The 17,415-nt window shown below is 42.4% G+C and overlaps 1 protein-coding gene across 6 annotated transcripts in view; it reads right to left on the bottom strand.

The window, feature by feature from the left end:
* smg1 (SMG1 nonsense mediated mRNA decay associated PI3K related kinase) overlaps positions 1 to 17,415 on the bottom strand; it is a 90,336-nt gene that overhangs the window by 50,318 nt on the left and 22,603 nt on the right. For 5 of the 6 annotated variants that reach the window (XM_044182128.1, XM_044182130.1, XM_044182127.1 and 2 more), the window contains 18 exons: positions 16,130 to 16,351; positions 14,711 to 14,812; positions 11,340 to 11,630; positions 10,498 to 10,628; positions 9,263 to 9,424; positions 8,684 to 8,802; positions 8,455 to 8,542; positions 8,157 to 8,258; positions 5,742 to 5,882; positions 5,031 to 5,257; positions 4,356 to 4,555; positions 3,988 to 4,149; positions 3,559 to 3,713; positions 3,295 to 3,428; positions 1,896 to 2,207; positions 1,353 to 1,494; positions 983 to 1,133; positions 465 to 585 (listed from right to left, as the gene is read on the bottom strand). In XM_044182128.1, the coding sequence (XP_044038063.1) occupies positions 465 to 585; positions 983 to 1,133; positions 1,353 to 1,494; positions 1,896 to 2,207; positions 3,295 to 3,428; positions 3,559 to 3,713; positions 3,988 to 4,149; positions 4,356 to 4,555; positions 5,031 to 5,257; positions 5,742 to 5,882; positions 8,157 to 8,258; positions 8,455 to 8,542; positions 8,684 to 8,802; positions 9,263 to 9,424; positions 10,498 to 10,628; positions 11,340 to 11,630; positions 14,711 to 14,812; positions 16,130 to 16,351 (2,962 nt within the window). The remainder of the gene's footprint in view (positions 1 to 464; positions 586 to 982; positions 1,134 to 1,352; positions 1,495 to 1,895; positions 2,208 to 3,294; positions 3,429 to 3,558; positions 3,714 to 3,987; positions 4,150 to 4,355; positions 4,556 to 5,030; positions 5,258 to 5,741; positions 5,883 to 8,156; positions 8,259 to 8,454; positions 8,543 to 8,683; positions 8,803 to 9,262; positions 9,425 to 10,497; positions 10,629 to 11,339; positions 11,631 to 14,710; positions 14,813 to 16,129; positions 16,352 to 17,415) is intronic. The other variant, XM_044182129.1, reaches the window with a different exon arrangement.

Below are 17,415 nucleotides of genomic sequence, written 5' to 3' on the forward strand. Positions count from 1 at the left end.
TAGGGTTATGGGTGGTCCACTTTAGACATCAGCCTTATTTTACTGCTTATTGATTGCTTTCAGCCATCTCAGAGCTGTGTTAAGTTACTGCTGAGGCGAACCCAACATTTCCTGTTGCAGCTACTTTACATTAAAAGCTTTCCATTGGTGAACAAGCAGTGAGCTTTTATTGTGAAGAAGTTATAGGACATGCAATGTGTTTATCACAGTCAGTGGTACTTTGTTTGCAATGCTATTCTTCAATAAAAACAGGTGTAGACAATAAAATGTATACATATTTGGGTGTATTTGGTCAGCTGATCAGTTTTTAAGCTGCAGACTAGAGACTCTCTGTAAACTACTTATTTAACCTTGCCATGTTGTACAGTGGAAGAACACTTTTACCCCCCCTGCCAAACTACACACTGTCCTGAGTGTAGGCCATTAATACTGACAATACACCTATTCTAGTCATTGATAATTACCTTTGAGTTTGTGAAGGAGTTGTCTCTGGAACATGGTGTATCTGAGGGCCTGAAGGAAAGGCTTGACATCCTGTTGCTTACAAGAGCTCAGAGCCTCACTGCACAGAGGAATCACACAGTCCTGCAAAGAATACAAACACACAGGGTGGAATTAAACTCCCAGCTTGTTTTCTTTGGTCAGAACAATAGTTAAGTTTATTTTGTGGCTTTTTTGCATCTGTTTACTTTAGGTTAACACTACCTCTATACAAGCCAACCAGGGCTAAGGAAGCAACACTACATTAATTTGCCAGCAGCTTCATTATTCGCAGTGTTAGTACCTTGGTGTATAGCAAAGAATTAGGGATCTTTGGCTGTGCTCTTTTTCATTATTTACATTTACATCCTCCGATATCCAAACTAGTAAACACTAAAAAATAAATAAATAAATAAATAAATAAAGCCATACAAACATTCCTGGTGTAAGTGCAATCTATTTATATTACATACAGTCAAATGGAAAGTGTGAGTGTACATACTTCTTGTCCAGTGAGTGTGTTCTCCAGGGTGGCAGTGCAGTGGAGCTGCAGGGTAGGCAGGGTAGGCAGAGCATCAGACAGAGTGAGTGTGGACAGACGAAGAGGACCAAAGCAGATCCGTCCAGTCTGTTTCAGGCAGCGCACCAACGAACTGCAATATCACATCACATGATTTACTAAGAGACTGCATAGCTCAGACATGAAAATGGGCTGGACTTGATACGTGATACGCGCTCCACCAGGTGAGCCACTAGGGCGCCCTCGACAACATAATTTGCTTCGTCAGAACTACTTGTCAGATGGAGGAATGGCTTCGGAGAACTGACAGGACCTCAAACACACATTTGCAAGTCTCTATGTGAATACTCACTCCGGATTGGCTGTGCTCCTCTGCTCCTGCTGTTGAATGGTTTTCGTCATGGAACTAACAGCACTGCGAAGCAGCTGCACCTCGATGGCTCTCTGCAGCTCAGCTGGATCTGGACTCATAGAGGGTAGAAGCCTCTTCAGATCTGACAAACACATACACCAGAATGTAAAAATGTTTAGGCTAAATGGGAATGCTTGAAGAAAACATCTGAAAATAATAATCTAATCCACTAAGTACCAGTTTACACATATACAAACTAATCTACAAACCAACTCTGAAGCTTGTCATGTTTGGTTGTTGTTGACACTGTCAAAAGAGTAGTTGGTGATGGTGTTGTATTACATTGCATTAAAATATGGTGATTTGATATTCTGTCTTGGTGGACAATAGATTATAAATACCTTTTAACACAATGAAATTTGATTGTTTTCATAAAATAAAAAAGTAAAATATTTACAGGATATCTTCATTAAAAAAAATCTGAGCATCAGGAAAATTTTATCTTTTAATGATTTTCCAGAGTCTGTCCTATAATGCACTCACCCAGCTTGTCCTTACTGCTGGAGAGCGAGCTGTAGTCCTCTCCGGGCAGCAGCTCCAGCTGAGCCCCACATTCGGCAAGATCTCCCTCCTCAAAGCGGCTCAGAGCCTGGATGTAGTTGAAATCTGTCCTCAGGTTGATGCTGACTGGATTGTTGGAGTTCTGTTTAAGGGTATGGAAGGTGGCCTGCCACTCCTTAACAGAGGCCCAATCACAGAGTGCCACGTAACACTGACAGGCTTTGTTGGCCAGAAAGTTGATCACCTCAGGAGAGCACTCACTGGACTTGAGCAGCACAGTCTTCCTGCTGTCACCTTATCAGAGGAACCCCCCCCACCCCAAAAAACACACTTTGATCATCAGTCCTATGCTGCAGTGCATTACAGTCTTCACAGTAGTATTTAACAGAGGCAAGACACCGAAGCAAAGTCTAAAAGACTAGGCATTAAGAACATTTTTCCATGTCAACCTGATAAAATACGAGGAACTAAAATGTTGATACATTATTATTATTGTCGTTGTTGTTGTTATAGTTATTATTATAATGCTTGTAATTTTTATGGTTATTATAATAATTAGTAGTATTATTATTATTATGCATTATTTTTAAGCCATTAAAAAAATCTCTCCTTAAAAAGCAACTCCACACTAACTCTTGTAAAAGGAGAAAAGCACTCTTGCAATGACTAAAGCTGTAAAGTCAAATGTCTACTAATGGCTCTTTCAAACAAATGATACCTTATATAATTAGGTTATTTAGATGGAAAAACATGCCTTCACTTTGACATTTGTGTGGTGTGCAGTTTGATGGATTTAAATCTAGTGATGTCCCATGCTGGTCCGCTGGGTTGAGATCAGGGCCGAGGTCATTTAAAAAATAAAAAACCTGCTGTCCAAACACCCTGTTGTGCTCCACTGGAATCCAATACATTACTGCGTATTACAGTTAGAAAGTGAACTGCAGAGAGTAACAAACAGATATCCAACAGCACAAAGTTAACTTGTTTTAACCTCACTCAACTGGTGGGTATGGGTTGAGTGACTGGCAGCTGCCAGGTCATTAGGTTTTTCATTAACATATTTTGTTTTCAAGCATTAAAACTTTTATTTGTCCATGAGCCAATGGATATGATGCAGGTTACATGACTGCTTCATAGATATTCATGATGGATATCGCTGTTTTTCAGCTACACAGAGATACATTTTAGGTAATTAATGGGCCCTCTAATATTAGTGCTAAACTTTGAATCAACACAAGTCTGTTCTCTACAAGTTCACTGAATTCAATTGAATTCTGGGGGGATTAAATTTAGACATAATGAAGTGCAAATACAGGAGGAACCAAACTAATTTTATTTTATGGTAGTTGGAGTGCATTATACGTAGATATTTGCTGGTTACCGTTGCTGGTGTGTTTTGGGCTACTCGTGTTGCTGGAGAGTTTCAGCACACAGCATTCAGAGCTTTTGATGCTGCAGTCTATCCCTGTAACTGCAGACAGTTGATCTTGATACTCCAGCGCTGCCTTCTCAAACCTACACACACACACACAGACACACACACACACTTACTATTTAGTAGAGGACAACCAAATAAATAAACCACACATATGGATGATTTAGTGAGTATTTTGCTGAGTTGTGAAGATTTCTGGTTATGGCTTACCGTCCCTCAGCCTGCAGGGCGACTGACGACAGCCAGCCCAGACTCCTGCCAGTGGTGAAGAGGCTCCAGGCTGCCAGGCCCTGGATGGCCTCTGGACAACGCAGCTCACACAGAGCCTCCACCAGCAATGTCAGAGGAACCTCCAGCTCTGGACCCTGATGTGCACACCAAAACATGCTATTCATCTAACCAGATGATACTATCAAATAACCACATACCTATATATTAGAAATGCTGCCATTACACGGTACCTTAAAACTTACACACCAAGGACGTGCACACATAGAAGCTACAGAGGCTCAAGCCTGTGTCCTTTGCTTTCAAAAAATTGAGCCGCTGCTCATCAAAATGTCTGTGCACATCCCTGCTGCACACATCATTTTAACGTAGCACGTAGGTTGCTTCATGTAACAGTGTACTTGCGCTGACCTGGCTGCTGCTGTTCTTAATCTCTGTAAGCAGGTCGAAGCCGTGGCGAATGGTTACTGCTGGTTGGCCCGACAGAAGACCGACCCTCATCAGTGCTAGTCGGATCCTCGTCAACCAGTCTTGGCACGTCTGACGGTTGGTGTAGAAGAATGTCCTGATGCCCTGGGACACAGAAGGAGGGATTAATCATATTATTTATACACAGGTCAATGACTATTACTAAAAGGGATGTGGTTGCCATTCTGAATCCATTTTAATGACTCTTATTGAAATAGTGTGCCCTGGCCTCAGCACTCCGCCTTGACTGTCATACTTTAAACACTTAAATCTTCAACCGGCATTGGAGTCTGGAGCTTTTATTTGAACACCTTTGGTGGGGCAGTGAGAGCGTTGGCGCAGCCCTCATAGGCGTTGTACATAAGCTTCTCCAGGTTCTCCAGGTACTGAAGAAGCAGAGCGAGACGGAGCTGATTGGAGTGGTGACCATCCCCATCACCTCCAGCACCAGCCCAAGCTCCAACATCCTGCTCTGGGTTCAGACTGTGGGCAGCCAGGCTCCGGATCATACCTGAAACACAGGGATACAGAAGAAAAATAATGGAAGGCTGGGGTACACTGGTGGCCTAGAGGTCAAGGCGTCAACCAAGAACTGCAGTATCCCTGGTTCGTGTCTAACAGGGGACCTTTGTTGCATGTCATTCCACTCCATTCTCTCACTCCTTGTTTCCTGTCATCTCTCTACTGCCCATCAAAAAATATTTAAAATAATGCTAATAATAATAATAATAATAATAATAATAATTGAAGCTTTTTGAAGTTAATTTTTTTTCACATTTTCTTCTTCTTTTTTTTAAAGTGGCTATTGCATATTGAATACAGAAAATGCATTCAGAGTTGTTCCGATACAGAAAACAATGGACTATGCACAAGGACTGCCACATGTTCACCATGTATATTATTTACTTTACAAAAATCTGTAAAGGCTTGAAAACCAAATTAAGTTCCAGTCTCTCTGAACACAAACTGGATCTAGTCATCTTTACCTTCAATGGTCTGGAAGGTGTCCTGAGCTCGGCCCAGCGGTGTTCGGAGTTTAGACAGTACAGTGAACTGTGCGGCCTCCCACACTGCCCACTGCCACAGCACCACCTCGGTTTTCAACAGTGCCCGTGACACTACACCTGGCCTGCTGCCATCTACACCTCCTCGGCCATCCCGTTTTTCCAGTCGCTGGCAGCTGTAGTACAGACGTTCCAGCCAGGGATCCTTTCTATGGATACAGAACCGTGAAGCTTAGGAATTGTGTGTCATTATAGTGACACCTGGCACACAGTCAACACGAGGTACACATACAGTGGTACAAACTGAATGAATAACATTCTGCTATGGTACATATACATCAACCAGCTCAAAAAATGTCTTGTTTTGGTTGTGGGGGGAAGAAAAATAAAAAAAATAGCGGTGTATTTTAAAAATACCCTCCACCTTTTCTCCCTATGAACATTTGTGTGTAGCTCTCACAACGGAAAACTACTCACTAACAGGTTAAAAGAAAAAAAAAAAGGAGAAAAAACAGCTGTTTGCTAGGAAGTTCACTATGACTTAATTTCTGCAAGATTGAATACAGCCTTATAATTTGGCAAACTGTATGCTGCTATACAAACCCTTGCTGTATCTATCTCTGGGACTGTAAAGAGCAAAGGCCCGGTAACAGAAATCTATGCAGTGGATTGCTCTGTCACTATGATAGGTACCCTCCACGGTGCAGGACTCCATATAAGATGAAGCTGATGAGGTCGCTGAAGTCCTGGGGGTGAAAGGTGCTGCTTGGTGCTCGGCTCATGTGGTGGCGGATGGCTAGTGAGATCTCCCTCATCTCAGGGTGGCTATGGTTACTGTGGACAAACAAATCACACACGCGTCATTAATAAAGGCATACACCCTACTGTGTGAATAAATTTATTGACCATTGATTCATTGAACTGTATTGTGTTAAACCAGCATTATAAGATTAACAATTTGAGAGATTAGATTAACTAAGAAATGATTGACTTTCATCACTTTTTAGTATTCAAGGTACATTTATTTCAACACAGGGCTGCACAATGAAATGAAAGTTGTAGCCCCCTTCACACTAAACACACACAGAACATACAAATTAGAGCCCGACTGATATGGGTTTTTTTTAGACCAATACCGATTTTAGAGGGAAAGCATTCACCAATTACCAATATGGCAGCCAATACAGTGAATTTTTGAGCTGGAATGAAAATAGTCCTTTTCTATGTGGATTGTGCACCAATTTTGCACCAATATGACCATGCAGAGGTACTCAGAAGGCTGCTTTCTTAAACAAATAACTTAATTAACGAATGTCTAAGTTAAATATTGTGGGAGAAATTTTGGGAGTGACTAAGTGTGTAACTGAATTTATGACACTTTGACTAAAGTATGGTTGAACAAAGGAGGCCTCAGGCCCTGTGATTATGTTGTTTAGGGTTATGGGGCACTAGATGTTCCTAACATAAAATAGAAGTGTCCCTGAAGTTTCTATTCTTTTTATACTGATAACTACAGTCTCTTTTTTTGTCTCATCTATAGATGATATAACCTGTAAACCACCACCCACTGTTCTGGTATAAGAAGTATTGTGAAACGTTCACTGTATCCGGTGAAAAAACTCCTGTTACTGCAACATGGGGACGTTATTTATTTATTTTCCAGCATTGCATCTCACCAACTAGGTAACAACATAGCATGAAGACTCAACAGACTGAAAACACCACCGCACCATCATCTGCTGAGCTGCAGAATGATGAAGAGATGCTCTAATGCTTACCTTTCAATCTGCTACTGACTAACAAACTGTAGCCAAACGGGCGGAAGGTCAGCAGTTCAATCCTGGCTTCCCCCAGCCCACATGTCGAAGTGTCCCCGGGCAAGATACTGAACCCCAAATTGCTCCTGAGGGCTGTGCCTTTGGTGTGTGTGAATGATTAGTTACTTTCTTTGGACTGATGAGCAGTTAGCATCGGTCATCAGTGTATGAATGTGTGTGAATGGAGTGAATGTGATATGTAGTGTGAAGCGCTTTGAGTAGCTGGAAGACTAGAAAGGCGCTATACAAGTACAGTCTATCTATCATTTAGCTGGTTAGCTACATCGCTAACACAACAAACAGTTGTGATAAGCATGAGTGATGTGACGGTTGTCAGGGACAGGGTTATATTAGAGTTATACTGAAAAGAGAAAATGATCGGTTCATTGTTTATTAAATTTCCAGCAATGTATTTCACAAACTAGTTAGCAACTTACAGTGAACACACCGCTTTGACAATACTACAACTGCTCAGCTGTGCACACAGCACTCTACTATATGTGCTGTGTGGTGCTCAGAGTATTGTAGCCATAGCGACAGCCCACACAGCTGCCTTATGTTCCAAAATGCAAATGTTACTTTTTGTTACTGTATGTATTGTGTGTGTTCAGAAAACGGTGGTTTATGTTGGTCATTTTGGTGCTGGTTTATAGTTTTACCTATTAGTAAGGTGGCTGTTACATTTCATGAAACCAGCTGTAGTTTACTGGTATGTCTGAGAGTGAGAATGGCAGGTCCTCTGGAGGTGGAGAAATGACAGCTGACTCTTTGAGGAGATCAAAGCGAGCATAAAATGTGTTAAGCTCATCTGGCAGCTCCTGCTTTTGTAGCCTGTGATGGTATGGATCGCTCGCACCATATCTTTGGTGTTGTTGAGTCAGGGTATTACTTCACCTGGTGGGAGGGTGGACATGCTGATGGAATTTAGGTAGACAGTTCTGAGGTCTGTTTGATTAAAATCACCAGCTACAATAAAAATACCATCCAGTTGTTTTGTCATGTGACTGCTGATGACCTCATACAGTTCCTGTAGTGCATTTTTCTCAAGGTCCGCTGCACTTAATCCAATCCCTGCACTTAGTTTTCCAACATTGATGAGTGTATTTCTGTCATACTGCAGGTAATTCAACATCCATAGATAATACGTGCTTAAATAACAAATTAAAACAAAAATGTAGCAAAGTTTGAATGAGCTACTGGCTGCCGTATCTGCACGCACCACCGTCAGTGATGGTATTATGATGGTAATTGTGAATACTATATATACACAAGATGTCAAACAAAGTCTTACCTCAAAGCCACATCAAGGGGGATTGTCCTGAGCAGCTTGCCATAGGCCTGCCTCACCCTCACTGCTGAATGGACCAACTGGACTCTGCACACATCCAGACACCTAATGCACGTCCCCCCCACACATACACACAAACACAGACAGAGCTTAAACTTAACAGGCAGCTGCCATCCTAGTTTTTTCCCCATGTCTGCAGTAAAGTACAGAACTGCAAGAAAATATCACTATTTTACAAATGAAATTTAAAATACTGTCTGACAGCAATTTAAGCTTGTGTGTGTGTAAGTAAGATGTTCACCTCTGCAGCAGCTCAGTGGACAGAGATGAAGAGAGGACCTGTAAGCTGTGGCAGGTCTGAAGAGAGATACTTTGATCTTCATTCAGACCTATCCAGAGAAAACAAACATTCAACAACAACGTTACTGATGAATAACTGATCTGAAAATAGCAGTTACATAGCCTGTCAGCCTGTGGAAAACACAAGGTGAAAAATTCTTTGTTGGAAATCCTGGCCATGTTGGGCTTACCGTTTGCCAGCAGACCCCTGCAGAACTTGTTGAAGGAAGGCAGAGAGAAGAGAGGGCTATAGGTGTCTGACTTCTTCATCAGCACAGAGATTTCCTGAGCCCAGGTCAGCAGCAGCCTCCTGAGACACCAACACAAAAGTCTCATAGCAAGTGTATCCAGTAACCTTGGTGTCTTGCTGAAATGTAGTTTTCACTCTTGCCAATGTTACATGGATACTAGTCACACAACCATTAGTAGCTTTTTGTGAGCCTGGCTCACTTTGTGTTTTGGCTCATTAATACATTTAAAAAAAGTTGCTAGTGCTAAAGACATTTTTCCCTTCATTTCCAGACATTTTTTACTTTCACGCTTGCCAATGTCAACTAGATTTTTTTTAAATACCTTCTTCAAGCTCATAGACAATTTACCAACCATTTAAAATATGTGGTATATAAAACTTTTTGTGAAGGCCTACAGGTGTACAAGAATAACAAAAGGAATCTTAATGGTGCCATGTGTACATGTACTGACTCCTAATGTAACTGGCTATCAGTAAAATTATTGTGTTTGTGTGTGTCAAAGTCAGGAAGAGAATGAACCTGGCCTCGGGGTAGAGGTGCTCCTTCACCAGCAGACCTCCCAGAAGGCTTAGCAGTGTGCTGAAATGTTTCTTTGTTGCTGTGGTCACAGTGCTGATGACAGCGCCATCGAACAGGGAGGGAGAAGATGATGAGAGGCTGGATGAGATGAAATGATCATGTCTGGATAAAAAAAACAGAAGACACACAAGGCCAGTTAAGAAGAGTAACAACAGAGCAGCCAGGACAGTTATAAATGTTACCGTTTTGCATTGCATTTACTTAAATCTTGACTTTCACTGTGAAGCATTAAAACCTTGGAAAAATCTGACATGTCATACAGGAAAATGTGTCTGGTTTTGTGATGAATTCTTCAGGGAATACATATAAAACATATTACAAGACCATATTTCTGAAGCCACCACAAACAGCCTCACATGCCAGATTACAACATTTAGCAGAATGGCAGCCATCTCTGCAGCTCTTCATCAGTCAAGTCCTTATGGTAAAGTGGCTGGACGGAAGCCAGTGCTGAGTCACTGACAGCATACATGGATTTTATAAAAATAGCACTATGAGGATGGGTTGTACCAAAACTAGGTTTTGGGAATCTCTAGGCACCTCACGTTTCTCTCTGTGTAAATAATATTATAAAGAGTACAGTCTACACCTGCTCTATAGGAAAAGTGCAATGAGATAACTTCTGTTATGAATTGGGGATATTTAAATAAAATTGAATTTCATGTAAAAGTCACAATGGCAATCTTACCATGTTGGAAGGGTAACTTTTTCATAACTTGTACCACGTTGTATACCACTTCTATAGTGATTCTTAAACTGAATTTAAACTGATTTTTATTTTCTTTGTGCGCAAGTGATAAAGTTTGAGATAATACATTTATACAGTGATCTTAGGAAGCAGTACAAGATGTGCATCCATCTGTCCCCCTCTATCTCCCTCTCTCTCCCTTACAAATATCGGGCAAGCACATAGTTCATTCCATAACGTCGTGGCATGTCTGAATAAAGGAACATAAAAGACAACATGCTAGTGGTACTAGCTATAATGACATTGCAGGAAGGCTACATTGATTGTTCTGATTAAACACAATAAGTTATATTTTTTCTCATATTGTTACAAATTGTTGATGGTGAAAAGAGATGGATTGAGGCCACTTAGTCTAATAGGTGTGTAAAATACAGAATGCTGTAGTGGACAGCAGGGTTGTTACTCACAGTACAGCTGTGTGTATTACCTGGTGCAATGGGAGTACAGTGTGTAGAGTACAGCGTACTGGATGGCAGGGTAGTAGATTGCTAACTCAGAGTGGACCAGCATCAGATTGTGACTGAGCAGAGCGAAGACCGTAGGAGACAAGGCCCACATCTAAAACACATAAAAACACATTTCAACATGAATGTGCATGGTCATATAAAACAGCAATTCTTCTTCTGTCAGTGCAAACATAGATAAACACACACTATATTTTATATTATACACACATATCTATCTATCTATCTATCTATCTATCTATCTATCTATCTATCTATCTATCTATCGAGAGAGAGAGAGAGAGAGAGAGAGAGAGAGAGAGATATGAACGCTTGAGAGCAGTGTGCTTCAGAAGAATGCGCATTGCAACTTTTTGTTGAGACGGTGAGGTAGGTAATGTAATGCAACAATACATGCCCAAAGTATTTGTTTAGTTTCTGTCAGAGTCTATTTGGTAATCTAAATTAAATGAAACCAACCAAGCTCAGTGCACGGTTGCCAAAATGAGCGAAAGACCAGAGAGGAGCGGAGCGGGGCTAGACTAGCCACGCATCTGAGTGGACAACACTGTGGGGAACGAGTGAAGCGACAGTGGAAAGCTGGGTGGAGCTAACCTGTGGCAGGTTAGGCTTACATCCTTTTTCTTACAGGCAACCAAGGCATTTAGATATGTTATGACCGCTTAATAGCTGGTACAGCTATAGGTAATTGAATCCCCTAGACCCAAAACAAAACATTTTACCAGCACTACCTGTGCCGTAACACCGGTATTACTCAGAGTGCTATTTAGTGATTAGCAGTGTAGAAAAGCACAGTGGCACTCACCCCAATGAGAGAGTTCTTTGTGTTGCCGATGGTGGTGAGGGTGCTGAGGTTGAAGATAAGGGTGAACTGAGCCTTCTCCAGGGGTAGGGTGAGGGAGGCAAAAGCAGGGTGCTGGATGCTGGGGCAAGGGCAGCCGGGTGCCAGGGCCCTACCAGTGGGTTCCAGGGTTACAGTCAGGCTAGACAGGGCACATTCCATCTCACCCAATACCAATTTATAAGCTGCCTCCAGTGTTGGAATGTTTTTCAGGCTTAGCAGCGCCTGGTACACACCATGAACAGCTGACATCACCTGTGGAAAGCATGCACACAGACACATACACACAAACATAAACACTCTGGTTTAGCAACATTTTGGGGTACCGAAGGATGAGACCACCCGCGGGGGGTGAAGGACGAAGTATTTTTTTTAATGTATAAAAAACAAACAAACTTTGTCCTTCACCCTCCGCGGGTGGTCTCATCCTTCGAGCTCGGGTCCTCTACCAGAGGCCTGGGAGCTAGAGGGTTCTGCGCAGTATCTTTGCTGTTCCTAGTACTGCACTCTTCTGGACTGAGATGTCTGGTGTTCTTCCAGAGATCTGCTGTAGCCACTCCTCCAGTTTGGGGGTCACTGCCCCGAGTGCTCCGATGACCACGGGCACCACTGTTGCCTTCACCTTCCAGGCCTTCTCCAGCTCTTCTCTGAGCCCTTGGTATTTCTCTAGTTTCTCATGTTCCTTTTTCCTGATGTTGCCATCACTTGGTATTGCCACATCAACCACAACGGCTTTCCTCTGCTGTTTGTCCACCACCACGATGTCAGGTTGGTTCGCCATTACCATTCTGTCAGTCTGAATCTGGAAGTCCCACAGGATCTTGGCTCCTCAAGGGTTTTTCACAGCCTCATCGAGTTTGCAATGAAGTCTCTTAGAGTCCTGTTGATGTTGTACATCTCCAAGCATTCAGTGATCCATGTGTGCGGCATTGAGTCATATGCTTTCTTGTAATCAATCCAGGCAGTGCACAGGTGTGTCGGGCTCTGCAGTCTTGGGTGACTGTTCTGTCAACCAGGAGTTGGTGTTTGGCTCCTCTGGTTCCTTTGCTCTGTGCTTTGCTCTTGTATTGATCCATGTGTCCACTTATCTTAGCCGCGATGATGCCTGACATGAGCTTCCATGTTGTGGAGAGACAGGTTATTGGCCGATAGTTGGATGGGACTGTACCCTTTGCAGGATCCTTCAGGATCAGGATTGTGTGCCCTTTGGTAAGCCATTCAGGATGCGTCCCATCTCTTAGCAGCTGGTTCATTTGTGCTGCTAGGCGCTCATGGAGTGCAGTTGTTGGAACAAAATGTATCCCATTTATGTTTTATTCTCAGTAGCTCGCTATAAAGTTCAGCTAAGTGCTGTGTGTGTGTGTTATTAACCTTGTGCTGTGAGAAAACAGGAATCACTCCCTGTCCGCACCAGATGGTCTGAGGAGACGTGGCTGATCTCAAGGCCGCTCTCACGAGATAAACCTGACAACACCGCTTTGTTTTTTTATGTAGCAGTATACACTTTCCCCCACCCCTTAAACTATGTAACAGGGAAAACTCCCTAAACTGAATAAAGAGAGAAGGCTGCATAGATGCACTTCAGAGCGAGTAGGAGATGTAACTGAATGCATCTATGCTTGCTCTCCTCGCGAGTAAAACTTAACGCCTTTGTCTTTCTTTCCTTGTGTATGATTTTAAATGTTCTAGGTGCTTAAACCTGACAGCAGTGAGCTTCTTTAGCCAGTAGGTGTGGATCCTGTCAGGGCCCGGTGCTGTCCAGTTCTTCATACCTGAGACTCTTTCTTGGATGTCTGCCGCTGTGATGGTGACTGGATTCTGTTCAGGGAGGTTGCTGTGGTCCTTTCTCAGAGCCGCCAGCCACTGTGCATCGCTGTTGTGTGATGCCTCCCTTTCCCATATACTTTTCCAGTACTGCTCCGTTTCCAGCCTTGGTGGGTCTGCTCTGCTGTTATTACCCTGCCATTGAGCGTACACTTTTGCAGGTTGAGTTGCGAACAGCCGGTTTATTCTTCTGGCTTCATTATCTCTCGTGTATCTCTTTAGGCGGCTGGCCAAGGGAGCCTTTGTTTGGCAGTTTCGAGTGCTTCAGGTATGGGCATCTGGTTGTACTTCTTGGGTACTTGCTTTCTCATCGCACCTCTCTCAGCCTCTGTCAGTTGGCTCACTTCTCTCCGGGCCTCCTCGATTTTTGCCTCCAACCTTCATTTCCATGGTGGATACTGTCTCTCATGGCTCCCATGGTTGCTCTTGTAGCCAAGCATCTCTAGGATCACTGCTGCTGAGGCGTATATCAGCTCATTGGTTTCAGTGATGGTTGTGGTAGGGATCGCTCTCAATGCTGCATTCACATCTTCTAGGAGACTTTCTGATGGTACTTCACTTAGCCGTTGTAGTTGGCGTCGGGGTTGCCTTGTATTCATCCTCACCATGATCTTATCTTTCAGGTCAGTCGCTGCCTCGTTCAGCGTGATTTCTCTTGGGGCTTCATACCCAATCTCTGGTTGGGGAGCTGATGGTTGCTCCCCTCCGACCTGTTGTCCTGGCTCCCCCTTGCCGTAGCATTTGTGTTGTATCTCGTCAATCTCAAGTTGTGATAGCAGTTGCCGCTTGTGGATGTTTGAACACTGAGCTACTAGTTGCTTCGCTGTAAGCCTTGATTGTGGGTTTCGAAGTAACTATTCATCCCACATCCTAAAAAAAATAAATAAATAAATTAAAAAAAAAACTTTGTCCTTCACCCTCCGCGGGTGGTCTCATCCTTCGAGCTCGGGTCCTCTACCAGAGGCCTGGGAGCTTGAGGGTTCTGCGCAGTATCTTTGCTGTTCCCAGTACTGCACTCTTCTGGACCGAGATGTCTGGTGTTCTTCCAGGGATCTGCTGTAGCCACTCCTCCAGTTTGGGGGTCACTGCCCCGAGTGCTCCGATGACCACGGGCACCACTGTTGCCTTCACCTTCCAGGCCTTCTCCAGCTCTTCTCTTAGCCCTTTATTTATATATATATATATATATATATATATATATATATATATATATATATATATATATATATATATATATATATATATATATATATATATATATATATATTTATTTTCTTTCCAGATGAGTGGAGGTTCTTATAGCAGTAGATTAATGCTCATGGTTTTGGAACCACATCTTCAACTATGAGATATGGCTGGAATGTTTGGGTACCCACATATTTTCGGCCACATAGTGTATTTGCTATACAGAAAACATGAACCAAGCCTTATTTTGGCACACGAACCTATATGTCACCTTGCTATATTCTCACACAAACAGTTTTTTGATAAAGCAACACACTCTCACACACCTCTTTCTCTCGATGGAAGCGCAGATTCAGCAGCTGGGAGTCGGGTGCCAACAATTTCTCAACAAAGGACACGGGCAGCTTTGTGTTAATCTGGTCCACAATCTGAAAGCAATTGCAGAGTCAACAATGACTTCAACAAAATGTTACAGAAAAAAAGTCAGACAGAGCAGTAAACCTCTACTGGTACATTTCTGGTCTTCTCTGTCTGGAAAGCCTCTCTGAAAAAAATTGTATTGCTTTGCAGGAAATTTCAGGAAAGAGTGACAGTACTGCTTGACAATTATATCCTCATAGAACTATTTATGAGTAAGCATTCAAACTAACATGTCTAAATTTGTAGACAGTCACATGCACAATGAAGACTGAAAATCAGGCCTCACTTCTCATCCAACAAAACTGTGCGACAGTTTGGTAGAAGGAAGAAAAATATTCAAAACAACATAACCACTACAGAACAAGCTTTTACGGAAGAGGATTAAGGCCACGTGAAAAATGTATTTGAGTTCTGAGTTTAAAGGTAGAATAAGGATTTGTCAGTTGCTGTTTGTAAACACACAATTCAAAGTTGGCCCCTCCTCCCCAGCTCACAGCGAGAGAGAGAGCTAGAGAAGGAATGAACAGAGGGAGTGGTGTTAATGAGAGTGAGAACAAAGCAGTGAATCAGAGAAATAAAACACTATTTTCTGATTGTTCACGGCAGTTACGTTCTAAAGCACAAATAAAATCTCCCACACAACCCTGCAGGAAGAAGCCAGCTTTATCCTGCCCGCTGCTCTCTGCTCTGCATGTGTGTGTAGCTCAGACTCGACCTATCTCCACACGTTTCAGATTAGCTGGAGATACATCTTTGATACAGACAGAGAACGGAGGAGTCCCGACCTCACAGCCTGCATGCTGTTATTGGCTGGGGGCTACACACCACTGCCCAAAGGCTGACGACCCAGAAACGTCCTGAACACAGCAAACTAATAAGAAACTAATAAAATACAGCCAGAGGGCAAGATCACTGCAGATACAGACACCGTCACACACTTCTAGTGGGTCATAAGTGATGATTAAGAGGGATTGTTTTTGTCTATAAATTTTTTTTTAAGGAAAATCCTACTTATTCTGCCTTTAAAGTCAGAATTCTGAGAATAAACTTTAAACTCAAATACATTTTTCATATGTGGCCCTAATCCTCTTCCGTATTTATGGGTGTATAAACTTGATCATAATAAAATAAAGACGGGGCAAACTACACTGAAAATTCCAGTATAAAATGACCATTACACTTGGTCCATCATGCGTAGAGTGTATAACCGAAAGCAGATTTGTTTGGGCTGCTGCACTGCCCGATGACAGAGATGAACAATGTGGTTTAGAGCAAAGTGAAGCAAACTTTAGTTGTGATCAAACCAACAAATCAAGTGACGGTACCAGAGTAAGAAGGCTGAGCACTGCCAGATTGTAGTCCGAGCCACAGGCCCGGCAGCAGTCCAGCTGGTCTAGGCCATAGGCTAGGACAGCCTCCATCAGCTGACCACAGGGCTCCACGCTGGCCAGCAACACACCCACACACTCATTCCCTGCTGTGAGAACTGCCTCAGAAAACTGAACCTGCTTCGCTGTGGTCACGCAGGCCAGAACCCGGTTCAGTACCTGACGAAAACACAGCACAGACAGAAAAAAATATTCTGATACCACAAAAGCTCTGGCATGGAATTTACAGTCACTGACTGGAATGTACTTAACTTTATTAGGACATATTAATAACTGCCCCTGGACACCGAGTGTGCCTCTCATGTAATCACTGTTTATTTCTAACATTTGCTGCAAATTTGCAAATGTTAGAATAAATGCATTCATGCAAAAAAAAAAAAAAAACAAAAAAAAAAACCCACAAACATTTTTATTAACTTTGGTGGGTTCCATAAGCCTCACTATACTGTATCTGCTATAGATCTGTTAGCAATAGAAAAGCAATTGCTTTTCAGGGGAGATGCACCTATATGGAATTTCAGGGCCAATAACGATAACCGATAATATAAAATCTTACAAATGCAAAGATTTGAAGAGGAAAATAAATTTTTAGACTGACAAGATTATCTAATACAACAACATTGTTTAGAGTGCCTTCACTATCCCAATAATAAAGATTAATTAACTTATTGTAAGCTTGTTTGTAGTAACATTTATTATTTTTTTAATATGTAGACTAATTAATACCAGACCCTCTCTCCTTATTGACAAGCATGTATAGGCAACAAAAACCTTTAGAACAGCTTTACATACTAAGACGGTGTAGTCCCTCATTCATCCAGGAGTGTTCCATCGTAGAAAAGGTTTCAGTTGCAGTCATCTGGACACTCCCATCCGGAAGTCATTGAGAATGACTTCCAGATGGGAGCCGAAACGTCTTGATTCTGAAAACAGTGTCCAGATGACTACGACTGAAACCTTTTCTACGATAGTTTACATACTCTCATTAATTAATGGTTACCTAAAGCCCTTGGATTGTTTAGAAAGGCTGCAAGCCTTATACAATAAACTAGCTAACAGCCGTGTGGCCTCATTCATCCTCTCCTCTGATGCTGATATGAAGAGACTAACTGCAGGCAGGAACTTCTGGTTAAGAGGAGGGGCTGGTTGGTCTCAGCCTTAAAGTCTTCAAGAATTCAACAAATTTTAAGATACATAGCTAATTAAGCCAACCATAACCTCGT

Source organism: Siniperca chuatsi, linkage group LG21 (assembly GCF_020085105.1).
Source record: "Siniperca chuatsi isolate FFG_IHB_CAS linkage group LG21, ASM2008510v1, whole genome shotgun sequence".
Classification (NCBI taxonomy): domain Eukaryota; kingdom Metazoa; phylum Chordata; class Actinopteri; order Centrarchiformes; family Sinipercidae; genus Siniperca; species Siniperca chuatsi.